At 35.3% G+C, this 13,935-nt stretch overlaps 1 protein-coding gene across 3 annotated transcripts in view; it reads right to left on the bottom strand.

Annotated features, from left to right (window-relative positions):
- Positions 1 to 13,935, bottom strand: part of PARP8 (poly(ADP-ribose) polymerase family member 8) — a 183,809-nt gene that overhangs the window by 27,941 nt on the left and 141,933 nt on the right. For all 3 annotated transcript variants that reach the window (XR_009007117.1, XM_007195568.2, XM_057540280.1), the window contains 3 exons: positions 9,046 to 9,138; positions 2,543 to 2,668; positions 1,215 to 1,280 (listed from right to left, as the gene is read on the bottom strand). Coding sequence is in view for 2 of the 3 variants with exons in the window: in XM_007195568.2 (XP_007195630.1) it covers positions 1,215 to 1,280; positions 2,543 to 2,668; positions 9,046 to 9,138 (285 nt within the window). In the remaining variant the exon portion in view is untranslated. The remainder of the gene's footprint in view (positions 1 to 1,214; positions 1,281 to 2,542; positions 2,669 to 9,045; positions 9,139 to 13,935) is intronic.

Below are 13,935 nucleotides of genomic sequence, written 5' to 3'. Positions count from 1 at the left end.
GATCCCACATGCTGCGGAGCAACTAAGCCCGTGTGCCACAACTACTGAGCCTGCACACTAGAGCCCACGAGCCACAACTACTGAGCCCGTGTGATGCAACTACTGAAGCCTGCGTGCCTAGAGCCCGTGCTCTGCAACAAGAGAAGCCACCATGATGAGAAGCCCACGCACCGCAACAAAGAGTAGCCCCCGCTCGCGACAACTAGAGAAAAGCCCGTGCACAGCGATGAAGACCCAATGCAGCCAAAAAACTAAATAAATAAAATAAACAAATTTTAAAAAAGAATAAATCTTTAAAAAAACATGTACTTTGGATGCACATCTGCAAATGGAGTAGATGGGGTAGTGGGGGAGGGGGAGTGGCACAGAAGCTTTGTGGGCCCCGAGACTGGAAAAATCACTATTCCCTCCCTCCCCAGAGAAAGGCAATGACTCAGAGTAATACTTACCATAAACTTGCAAGGGCCTCTAGGGGCAGTGCAAGCCTTGAAACCACCATATGCAAACTCAACCCATAATGTGTGGTATTGTCAATTAGATTATTAATTTCTACTTATAATGATGAGCTTTAAACCTTTCTCCAAGTGTTTGGCAGTGGAAAGGCCTCAATAATTCAATAAGATGTGCTTTTCCAAGTGCTGGATTCCAGCCCAGGGATATATTGGGCTTTCATAATAAACCCTGATCCTTGCTCATCAAACTCTTCCACCAAAACCTCCCTAATGGCCAAAAATATAAACTCATGCTCTCAAGGAGTCTGGTGTCCTCCAAAGTTCTTTTGAGATTCTGTGTTACATCTGAACTATTTACGTGTAATTTACATTTGAAAGAATATTAGCTTTGATTTTAACATTAAAATGTTTTGAAATTACTACCATTAATTAAAATTGGCAGTCGAGGAAGATGGTACCAGATTTAACTTTTGCCTTAAGATATTCCAACAAATTCTTGTCTGAGTTTGAGAGCTGAGCATTCGGATTATGATTATGCAATTACCCTCCAAAGTCACAGTGGTAGCATGCCAAAACACTGATGTAATTTAATTAAAACATCCTAGTACAAAACAATTTTCATTTTTTTATGATTTTAATTATACTCCCATATAATAGAAAAGTCTACACTTCACCACATGGCCAGTACTCTCAGATATTTTAAAAATATCATTTCACTCAAGCAAAACTGAACTGTACAAGACCACAAGATGATATACTTACTTGTGTCATTTCTCTAATAGAAGTTATGCTGTCCAATGCTTTCATTACTCGATCATAGTTCTTCTTCTGTTTGAATGGGGGAAAAAATAGTATTCACCATAAGCCTTTGCAAGTCTGCACATTACTGGAGAGACGTATTATTTCTGTACCTGAGTTTTCCATCAGGGTCAATTTGAAAGCAATGACTGTGTTGTGTACACAAAAGGGAAGACTTTAATAAGATGGCTCAAGGACATAGGATTTATAACTGAGCCAGAGGGAAGAAAAAAGAAAATAATGCCAGTTTTAGTGTAAATACATAAAATGATGTTCAGCTTACAGGGGAAAAGCTATAAATACAAAAAAGATATTAGGCTCCTGATTCTTGTTGTCACCACTAAAAAATTAAGCCGTGATGAATAAAGCAAGCACAGAATCCTAAAACACAAAAATCCACTTTAAATCTTACAGTTTCATTTTGCTTTTAGTTTCTTTTGATTGGAAGATTGTTACCAAACAAGTATGATTAATAAGTGTGTAAATGACAGCATACACTCAACTGATAACTCATTTTTAAGCACACTGAAAATATGTGCACTGTTGCCACTTATGAAGGAGGGAAAGTTTTTCCAAGAGAATTTTATATAGTCATTGTTTCCATAAAATGATTTCAAGATGAATAGTAATAGAAACTAAGGCAATTTTGGCTCTCATGTAATTTGAAAATCATGTTATTTCAGAAGAATTCTGCCAAACTTCCCTGAATATTTATAAAATTGTTTTCTCAAGAAATGTCAGTTGATCAACAATACGAAATAAACTTTCACTAACCTTCAGATAACTGGGGAGGGAGAGAGGGGAGGGCAAGAAAGGATGAAATAAAAATACAAAAGAAAAGGGAAAATGTGTCCCTTTACCCATGATCCTTAAAATTAAAATGAGATTACATAAGTTAGAATCTCAAAAAACATATGATGAAATTAAAATAATCATATTGACCATTATAAACCAATTTATTACAGTTATTTATCTACCTTCCATGCAGATAGGATGTGTAAAGATCAGAATTTGAGGGGGTTAAATGGGTCTAGTTTCATGAAGGCAAAGTTAGGAAAATGATTTTAAAGGAGAAAAGGAGAGGAGAAGTAACAGGATACATGAAAGACAAGGTGCAAGTAAATCAAATTGGTGGAAAAAGAATCATATTTGCTAAATGGATACAGAGTTCGTGACAGGTCATGGATATGATGAGACAGTAATTTAGCTAACACAGAAGAAAGCTAATGAGACTGAAATCTCAATGATTGTTAGAGGAAACTTGCGATTGATGTGCCAGGATAACTACTTACCCTTGGGTTGAAGGCCAGCATCTGAGGATCGTTGGGATCTACCACAGAAGGGTATGGCTCGAAAATGACAACTTTTCTAGGAGATTCCAATGCAGACCTACACATGGATACTAGTAGATCTACCACCTTGAAATACATACATAAGATAGTTACTATCCTTCAGGTTTTATCAAATGCTTTGCCATTGTCTCTCCCTCTCATGGTAGTTAATTAGGAAAGATTCAGGATGGCTAGCAATCTCTGAAATCTGTCATTTGTGGCTTTAGATCAAATTTGACCAAACCTGACTATTAATTTAAAGTAACGAATATTTAAAGTTACTTTAATATGTGTTATTTAAAGTAACACATATTAAAGTAACTAATATGTGTTGCTTCCAACTACTCACGTCTTCATATCTGTCTTTAACATGTCTTTGTCATTAACACATACTACGTGCTAACATTGTTGTAGGTTCTGTGGAAAGACAATGAACAAGACAGGTCCTTGAAAAGGTCTCGTGAAATTTTCCTTTCAATGGAGAAGATGTGCTGAAAAATCAGTTAAATATATGTTTAAAGACATATAGTGTCTGGTACTGTTAAATGCTATAAAAATAAAGCTGGCATTAGAGACTTAGGCAGTAGGGGGTACTATTTTAGCGTGGCCAGGAAACGTGGTGACGTTTCAACAGAGACCTGAACGAAGTGGGAGATGGAGACGTGACTATCTGGGGAGAAACCATTCCGGGTGAAGGAAACTGCAGAAAGTGAATCTGACATGCCCCAAGGACAGTAAATCTCCCGACACCATCTTACTTCTTCCTACTCTCCTCTGACAAAGGCTATTAATGTCCTCTGATTTGTTAAATAAGATGGCTTTATTCCTATGCGTCTATGACTCCTTCGCACAATTCACTAAAAGGCAAGGCGACATAGCAGTTAAGAGCGTGGCTCCCCTCCCTAGTTCCCCAAAACAACGCGCTCTAGCAACTGAATCAAGAAAGCCGATACTGTTGAAACGGAGAGAGCTCATCAGAACGGACCTACCTATAGCGTAAAGACAAGATACTTCATAAGGAAGCAGCTGACTTAATCTTTATAGGGGAAGATATTTCCAGAAAGTTTTGAAACAGGCATTTAAAAAAATGCACAGTAAGAGTAGGACAATTTTTGATTCTTATGGTTAACGAGGCGGTATTGTGACCTAATGACTGTAGGGCTCACTATGTTGTGTGTATACTCACAAAACACATCCACCCAATCACAGCATCCAGAATTTCCAGTGACCTAAAATAATTAGCAACACTCAAGCCATCGGGTATAGGATCTATAAATAACACATTCCAAAGTACACAGACATAGATACCCACAGGACTTACTCAGAAAACAGTAGAACTGAAACAGCTAATATGATTCTACCACACTATTCCATTTATGAGTGTGTGTTTGCAATAAATTGGATTCCAAGCAACAGATAATAATAATAAAGACAAATTAAAACCCTCCTTTTTGTTTTCCTCTCCCATACGCATACTCCTTCTACCCCAGAAAGATGCACCATAACCCAGATACAAATTGTTTTCAGCATTATCTGGTCTCCTAATATAGTAAAACCCAAGCAAGAATTTCTGAGAAAGAATCATCAGTAACATAAAAGAGCCTTTTTTGAAACTTTTGGGGCCATGAATTGGTACAATCTTATAAATACCTTAAAAAATTATATGTCATTGTGTGCATTTGAAGCTTTGTAAAAATACATACCCTTCATGTATGTATGATCAAATGATCTTTGACAAGGGTGCCAAGACCACTCAATGGGGAAAAGACAGTCTTTTCTACAAATGAGGGTGGGAAAACTGGATATACGCATGCAGAAGAATGAAGCTGGACCCTTATCTTACGCCACACACAAAAATTAAATCAAAATAGAATAAAAATGTAAACATAAAACCTTAAACTGTAAAATTCCTATAAGAAAACAGGGGGAAGCTTTATGACATTGGATCTGGCAGTGATTTTTTAGATATAACACCAAAGCCATGGGCAAACAAAAACAAAAATTGGCAATAGGACTATATCAAACTTTTACGCATCAAAGGACAAAATCAAGAGAGTGAAAAAACAACATGGAACGGGAGAAAATATTTGCAAATAATTTATCTGATAAGAGGTTAATAACCATAATACATAAAGAACTCCTATAACTCAACAATAAAAAATCATATAACTTAATTTTAAAATGGGCAAAAGAACTGAATAGACATTTATTTTAAGAAGCCATACATACAAATGACCAAAAAGCATATGAAAAGATACTCAACATCACTAGTCATCAGAGAAATGCAAATAAAAACCACAATGAGATATCACCTCACAACCATCATGATGGCTACTATCAAAGAAACAGAAAATAAAAAGTGTTGGGAAGCACATGGAGAAATTTGTACCCTTGTGCATTGTTGATGGGATCGTAAAATGGTGTAACCACTGTGGAAAACAGTATGGAGGTTCCTCTAAAAACCTAAAAATAGAAATTCCACATGATCCTGCTGTAAGTGACAATCCCACTTCTGGGTATATATCCAAAAGAATTGAAAGAAGGATCTTGAAGAGATGTTTGCACACCCATGTTCACAGCAGCATTATCCACAACAGCCAAGAGGTGAAAGCAACCAAAATATCCATTGACGGGTGAATGGATAAACAAAATGTGGTACACACATATAACGAAATACTATTCACCCTAAAGAAGGAAAAGTCTGTCACCTGTTACAAAATGGATGAACCATGAGGACATTATGCTAAGTGAAATAAGCCAGTCACCAAAAGTCAAATACTGTATGCCTACACTTGTGAAGAATCTAAAGTAATCAAATTCACAGAAACAGAAAGTAGAATGATGGTTGCCAGGGATGGGGGTAGGGAGAAAATGGGAGTTTTTCAACAGGTATAGAGTTTCAGTTCTGCAAATGAAAAAGTTATGGAAATCTGTTTCACAACAATGTGAAACTCAACACTACTGAACTGTGCACTTAAAAATGATTAATATAGTAAATTTTACGTTATGTGTTTTTTACCACAAGAAAGGCACAAATGGATACAAAATAACCTGAACAATGTTCCCCTTTCAATCAAATACTTTAATTAAAAACCTTGTGCCCAAAGCCTCAACACAATCAAAACTACCAAAAAAAGCAAATGCATTGTTTTGCCAATAATTTCACTAGTGGACTTAAGTAAATTATAATGAAAATAATGGATGTAGGGGTAAAGAAGTTAATTAACAGAATATTTTTGTTAATATGTGTCTTAACCTAACTGAAAAGAAACAGTGTAACCACCCTGGCAAAATTCCTTGTTGTCCACCGAAGTTTCACACTCCTTGCTTTCAAGGTATAGGGCTACTACTGCCTGGAAGCAACTGCACTACAGGCGACATTTCTACTCCTTTTGTTTAAGTCAGGCCATAAGACTAGTTTCAACCAATGGACAGAAAGTGGAAAGGGGCTGAGCTGATGAAGAAACAGGCGCTCCTTCTCCCCTTTTCTCCCTTCCCCTCTACTATATGCCAGTATTGAAGATAGCGGACTCATGTGGTGGACGGAATCCAGTTCCCTCAGTGATCACACAGTTGCCCAACAAACATTCCAGCCGAACAGTCGTGTGAATTAGAAATAAAAGCCTACCATCCTAAGTCACTTTAATTTTATGGTTTATCTGTTATAGGAGTTAGCATTCAGAATCTTTGAACAAAGAAAGGTTTATGTTACACTGTTTGGATTTGTACTCTATTTACATATGCTAATTTTTCCACAGAGTAAAATGATGTACAATGTATTCTGGAAAAGAAGTGAATTTAAAATTGTAGACTAATGGCTTTCAAACATTTCAAGAGTAATTCCTTTTATCTTTTCTTTTTTTAAATGAAAATTGTATATGAGAGCCCCAAAACATAAAAGAATAAAATGGAGCTGCTGTTCTGGTTACAGCAGTACTCGGAGGCCTGGAATCCCGGCTGCTGAGACACTCTGATCGCAGCCCAGCCTCCTGCAGATCCCTCTAAAGAATGTTCCTGCAACCTCCAGAGCTCCACAGAGCACCACTAAAAATGCAGGAGTCAACTGATGCAACAAGGCTACAGAGATACAGTTTTTATTTAGAAAAGGAATCCATTTCCATGTAATCTCTAGGATTATAACCAGAATATTGGGGTATCTCCTTTAAAGTGGTGAAAAGAATATTCTGCATTGACTTTGGAGTAGAATCACTAAATTCTCTGAGTTTTTTGGATACTGATCTTTAGAGTTGAATCACTGAATTGATCTGATCGAGTATTTGTGCTTTGTTACTATCATTATATAATCCAAAAGTAATTTCACTTTAAGAACCATTATTTTTAGAGATGTATCTATAATAAGAGGGAAAAAAGCACCTATTATTCTTTCAACATAGCCTACCACTAATATGTTAGTTTTCCTTCTAATCAATTATTCCTTATTTCTAGGCTTTACTTCCTTCCCTTTTCAAATTGTACGAGGGATACTTTACTTCCAGTAAAATGCATAAATATTAACTATACTACTTGAAAAATTATACATATATATACACACATACATATCCATGTAAATATACACATATGTGCGTATGTACACACACCTGTGTAAAGTTTATTTTTACATAGCTATAAATAGCATATATTAAAGTACCTTTCTTTGAGCAATATTAGTTTCAAGGGATGAGAAAAACGTTACCATTTTTAAAAAGAGATAAAGACTCACCATGGATAGATACATTTGAGAAACCCTCTAAGTATAGGCTAGTCATTTTCTTCAGTTTTAGGCATTCTCAGAGCTTTTAGTATGCAAATTTGTACACATTGGGTATGGGGCAATATGAAGCTGCATTTTTGGAATTTATTTTAATCATGGAATCATTTTTCACATCGCATATGATCAATGTTCTGTTTGTGTTATTTTCATTTATAACTCATTACATCACAAATATGGTCCTTAAAATTTCATCAAGTGGATGCATCTCAGTTTAGTTAATCAGTGAAATAACGAGGTTAAGGGAGTCTAAATCCATGAGGCATGGGTTGTCTGTGTTAACTGTTGTACCTTAGTCTAGTGTACGGCTTGTTACATAGCAGGCATTTGACACTTACTGTAAGAATGACCAGATGTCTGTTGCATGATCATTCTTCCCACCCATCTTTGTGAAGTTTATACAATTCTTTTACATTTAGCTTCCTTTGATTTTTAGTGAGGCTAAGTATTTTCTCATGTTTCTTTACTAACTATAGGTCCATATTTGTGAATTGTGCATTCATTTCCTCTATTAATTTGTGATGATCTTCATGTTTTTTGTCTCAATTTTCATGCGTTTCTATGTAATTAAGTTTGTAGCAAAACATACTTTTTTGTAAGTGTGTTAGCTCTTATTTTTTCAAGTAAAAAATGTGAAGTATGTATGGACTCAGATCTGTTGATATTTTTCTTTATGATTTTTTGTATCTGCATAAATGCATGAATCTGAGGCCCTACCTAGGCTGTGCATGCTCTAGTGTGGGTATAATACTTTTAAACAAAACTATTCTTTAAGCCATTTGGAATTTGTTTTTGCACACAGCATAAAGAGCTAACCTGTTTCCCCCCCCATGTTGCAGGTCATTTGTTCCCACCTTCACTAAACCACTTTTATTTTACAACATGATGTGATACCTCCTTTAATATGTATTAAATGTATTTATAACTTGACCTATTTTGGGGATAATCTGACTTTCTACTCTTTGCCAGTACTATATTTTTTCAAAATATCATAGGATTACATAATATTGTTTTATATTTGGTTGGTCTAGCCTCACTTAATTAACACTCATTATTTTTTGTTTTCTGTAATTTTTTTCTCATCTATTTATTAGTATTTCAGTCAGGCTCCATAAATGAACAAAAACTAGTTGAAATTTTAATGACATTGCATGAAGTAATAAATTTTGGCATCTTTACAACTGATTTTTTTCCTTTCCAGAAACATGGGATTCTTCTCTACTTTCAAGTTGTTTCTTTGTTTTTATATTTTTCTTCCTATGTCATAAACATTGCTATTGTAAAATTGAATGCTCTCTTTTTATTACATGTTCTGTCCATTATCTTTTCACCTAAGTTTTAAAAGTAAATTGGCTTCCATTTTATGGCACTATAACTTTACAAGTAAACATTACATAATGCAAGTGCAAGGGTTTCAGTATCTCAATTTCACCATATAAGAAAGGAACATATTACTTTTCAAACAATTAAAGTCGGTTTAACTTCTCCTCTTGGCAATTGCAAAAGGACAAAAAACACACATTAGATAAAGCTGGCAAAATTTAGTTTCTATCTAGAAATATCAAATGCTGGTTTGCTTTCTTAATCTATCAAGAAACTATCAAAAATTCATCCCAAAGAAGGGTAAAGTTAGCTAGTGGATCAGAATAAACTTTTCAAATCAAAATATAGAATAGTTAGTATCACGTGTTACTACCTGAGCTCCAGTTGCTATTTCATCAGCAGCTTCATTCATTACTCCCAGGGTTTGAAAAGCAAATACACACAGCTCTCGTTCACACACAGTAGGCTACAAAAGAAAGGGGAATCAATTCAACATTTTTTCCCCATCCTCCAATTCCTAAATTAAATGTATGACATTCTTTATAATAAATAGAAAATGCAAAGTTTTAGAATATTAAAAAGAAAGAAATATTATTTACAATAGCCTAGATGTGGAAGCTACCTAAGTGCCCATTGACAGATGAATGGATAACGATGTGGTATATGTATAAATACAATGGAATATTACTCAGCCATAAAAAGAACAAAATATTGCCATTTGCAAGAACATGGATGGACCTCGAGGGCATTATGCTAACTGAAATAAATCAAACAGAGAAAGACAAATGCTGTATGATTTCACTTACATGCATCTAAAAAAAGAAACAAATGAACAAACATAACAAAATATAAACAGAGTCATAGATACAGAGAACAAACAGGTGGTTGCCAGAAGGGAGGTAGGTGGTAGGATGAGAGAAATAGGTGAGAGAGATTAGGAGGTACAAACTTCCAGTTACCAAATAAATGAGTCACAAGGATGAAATGTAGAGTGTGGGGAAGGTAGTCAATAATAATGCAGTATCTTTGTGTGGTGACAGATGGTAACTAGACTTACCATGGTGATCATTTTGTAATGTATAGAAATTTCAAATCACTATGTTGTGCACAAGGAACTAACGAAGTGTTGTATGTAGGTCAATTATACTTCAAAAACAAACAAATTCATAGTAAAAGAAATCAGATTTGCCGTTACCAGAGGTGGAGGGGTGGGGGGAAGGGGAATTGGAGGAAGGTGGTCAAAAGGTACAAACTTCCAATTATAAGATAAATAACTACTAGGAATATAATGTACAACATAATTAATATAATTAACACTAGTGTATGTGAAAGTTAAGAGAGTAAATCGTAAGAGTTCTCATCACAAGGAAAAAATATTTTTCTCTTGTTATTTTATTTTCCATTAATATGAGATGATGCATATTCACTAACTTATTGTAGTAATCATTTCATGATGCATGTAAGACAAATCATTGTGCTGTACACCTTAAACTTATACAGTGCTGTATGTCACTTATATCTCAATAAAACTGGACGGGGGAAAAGGGAAGAAATATCACTTTAAAGAATTAAATTTCTAAATGTAGGTACAATTAGTAAATAATCATTTACTGATACAGAGTCACAAATATGATTTAAAAATTCATTTTAGTTAGTTTTAGGCACATGGAATGATTTAGCAATAGATGAAAATATCCTTTAATTGGAAAATCCATCTCACCTGCTTAATACACATTTACACATGAGGTGCACTAAAAAAAAAACAGATACCTAAGCTGGTGATATACTAATTAAACCACAAAGCTGTGTAAAACAGATATAAAAAGGAGAATTTCATTTCTTCCTAGGTAATTTTCTCTGGAAGAAATAGCATGACTCTGCTTACTTGCTACCCAGCTCTTGAAAGATTGGTTTTGTTGCAAAGACTTTTGACTTCAATAACCTCCTAGAGTCAACAGCACTGAAATATACACTCAGCAATTGCTTTGGAAGAGCTCTCATCTTTCAAATCTGATACAGTGTCATCTGTCTGATTTATCTTATCTCCCAAGTTACATCGCATTAGGTAGCTGATGAGGCCTAACACGATGCAGCCTGTGGTGCCCGGCACAGCAGACAGACGCATTTGTTAGTGCCAGTGCTCCTATGTTCACACATTTCAGAGGACAGTTTCATCTACTGCTTAACTAGTGGGGAAGGATGGCCCCATTCGGAGCATCCTTTATGTTCAGAATAGGCCCACATGGTAGCTTTGCAGACGAAAAGCATGACCAATCACACAAAGATTTCTGATTGACATTCCCCAAAGAGAATTTTCGAAACAAATAAATTGATATATTTCCTTTGCCAGCCTTAAAAGGACAGTTTGATTCTATTTCAGAAACATCAGGAAAAACTACCTATGGTAGGAAACTCACTGGAAAAAGTTCTTCATCCAGCCTCAAGTGATATATACTGCTGCATATATTTGGATATACTTAGAGCAGACTGTTCAATTTCTACCACTTTTTCTTCTACTTTAGCATTTAACCTATTCTTAATCTATTTTTTCATGTGTATGTGCATGTATGTTTCTTCCTCAACTTCCCCCGCTGACATTGGGTTGTTTCTTTTGTTTACTTTAGGGGAGCATGGTATGGTCTGAAATAATAACATGAACCGTTTTATTGCATATTTACTATAGTGTCAAACACTGTATTGGTGTCTGAGGATAGTGAAACTATACACAAACAAGAACCCGGGGAACATAAACCTTGGAAATCATAAAGGGCCATAGGAATTAATACGTGTACTCTACCAGACACCCAAAGTTCACTGAGGAAGTAAACAGAGACACAGAAGGTACTTTGTTTTTGAGAATACTACTGCCAAATAACCATACACTTTTTTATGACTAAAATCCATCAATCCCAAAGCTGAATATCAGGATAAGGCTCATTTAGTATATACGAGTAATGATTGGTTTTTATTTTTTTATTTGAACCCTGGATAATTAATTATACTTACTTTGTGATCATCCTAAAATATATATATGTATGTATGTGTGTTCACACACATATTCAGGGAATATAAGTAGAAACCACCATTTTGGTACCAAATTGTTGCCTTAAGCAATATAAATGAAAATGAAATAAAATACTCTGCTAAACTAGATTGGAAGGTAATTTTTTTGGAAGATAATTTTTTGAGATTTGAATATTCTATCACCACACTTTGTAGCCAATCCTAGGTATTCATGTGCCACCCTGACTTTGTCTCAAACGATTTTTTACCAATTTCACCCAGACCTCGTGGTCTTTATCTTGGGTAACAAATGTGCAACAACAGTTCAATGTTTTCTCCTGAATTACTATTTCATCCCCCTCCCACATCTGTTTAGGCTCAAACCTCTAAATCTCCAAATTACACGGACTTACCAGCTGACCCATTATTTTAAATAATAAACCTACGTTCCTAATGTAAAGCTATGGATTAATTACTTTATAGACACTCCTTTTCTTTTCCGCATTTTTTTTTCACTGAAAAGTGGCCTTTCTTCCCATACTCAAATTTGTAAGGCTGATTTCTAGGAATATCCTGTTACTGCAACTGTTTGAAGAAGGAAATCAGGTATGATAGAAAACTTGCTTTTGGGGGGGAGAAAAGAAAGTTTGCTATCATACTGAAAAATTTGAAGTAGAACTACGCATTACATTCTTATAAAAATAATTTTATCTTCCTTTTTTTTTTTGGTAAGGAAAGTGCTTTATTATGAATTTCTTTGATTATTCGTGGAATAACCTTTTTAGACATGTTCATTAGCATTTGGAATGTCCTCTTATAACGGTTCTTTTTTTTTAAATATATTTATTGGAGTATAACTGCTTTACAATGGTGTGTTAGTTTCTGCCTTATAACAAAGTGAATCAGCTATACATATACATATATCCCCATATCTCCTCCCTCTTGCATCTCCCTCCCACCCTCCCTATCCCACCCCTCTAGGTGGTCACAAAGCACAGAACTGATCTCCCTGTGCTATGCGGCTGCTTCCCACTAGCTATCTATTTTACATTTGGTAGTGTATATATGTCCATGCCACTCTCTCACTTCATCCCAGCTTACTCTTCCCCCTCCCCGTGTCCTCAGGTCCATTCTCTACGACTGCGTCTTTATTCCTGTCCTGCCCCTAGGTTCTTTAGAACCTTTTTTTTTTTTTTTTAGATTCCATATATATGTGTTAGCATACAGTATTTGTTTTTCTCTTTCTGACTTACTTCACTCTGTATGACAGACTCTAGGTCCATCCACCTCACTGCCAATAACTCAATTTCGTTTCTTTTAATGGCCGAGTAATATTCCATTGTATATATGTGCCACACCTTCTTTATCCATTTGTCTGTCGATGGACACTTAGGTTGCTTCCATGTCCTGGCTATTGTAAATAGAGCTGCAATGAACATCGTGGTACATGACTCTTTTGGAATTATGGTCTTCTCAGGGTATATGCCCAGTAGTGGGATTGCTGGGTCATATGGTAGTTCTATTTTTAGTTTTTTAAGGAACCTCCATACTGTTCTCCATAGTGGCTGTATCAATTTACATTCCCACCAACAGTGCAAGAGGGTTCCCTTTTCTCCACACCCTCTCCAGCATTTCTTGTTTGTAGATTTTTTGATGATGGCCATTCTGACTGGTATGAGGTGATACCTCACTGTAGTTTTGATTTGCATTTCTCTAATGATTAGTGATGTTGAGCATTCTTTCATGTGTTTGTTGGCAATCTGTATACCTTCTTTGGAGAAATGTCTATTTAGGTCTTCTGCCCATTTCTGGATTGGGTTGTTTGTTTTTTTGATATTGAGCTGCATGAGCTGCTTGTAAATTTTGGAGATTAATCCTTTGTCAGTTGCTTCATTTGCAAATATTTTCTCCCATTCTGAGGGTTGTCTTTTCATCTTGTTTATGTTTTCCTTTTCATTAGGTCCCATTTGTTTACTTTCGTTTTTATTTCCATTTCTCTAGGAGGTGCGTCAAAAAGGATCTTGCTGTGATTCATGTCATAGAGTGTTCTGCCTATGTTTCTTCCTTTCTTTTTAAAATAGCAACTATGGAGGTAGTAATATTGCGAATAATTTATGTACTATACTAACACCATACTAAGTAAATGCCAGTGAATTTTTAAAGTAACAATGTTATATCTATCAATCATTTTTTACTAGAACATTCTATAGAGTATTCAAGATATAAATGAGTTTAATTTTGAGATAACAATTTGCCAACT

The sequence above is a fragment of the Balaenoptera acutorostrata genome, chromosome 2 (assembly GCF_949987535.1).
Source record: "Balaenoptera acutorostrata chromosome 2, mBalAcu1.1, whole genome shotgun sequence".
Lineage (NCBI taxonomy): Eukaryota > Metazoa > Chordata > Mammalia > Artiodactyla > Balaenopteridae > Balaenoptera > Balaenoptera acutorostrata.
The sequence above is the reverse complement of the archived record's forward strand: the minus strand, read 5'-3'. Positions and strand labels throughout refer to the sequence as shown.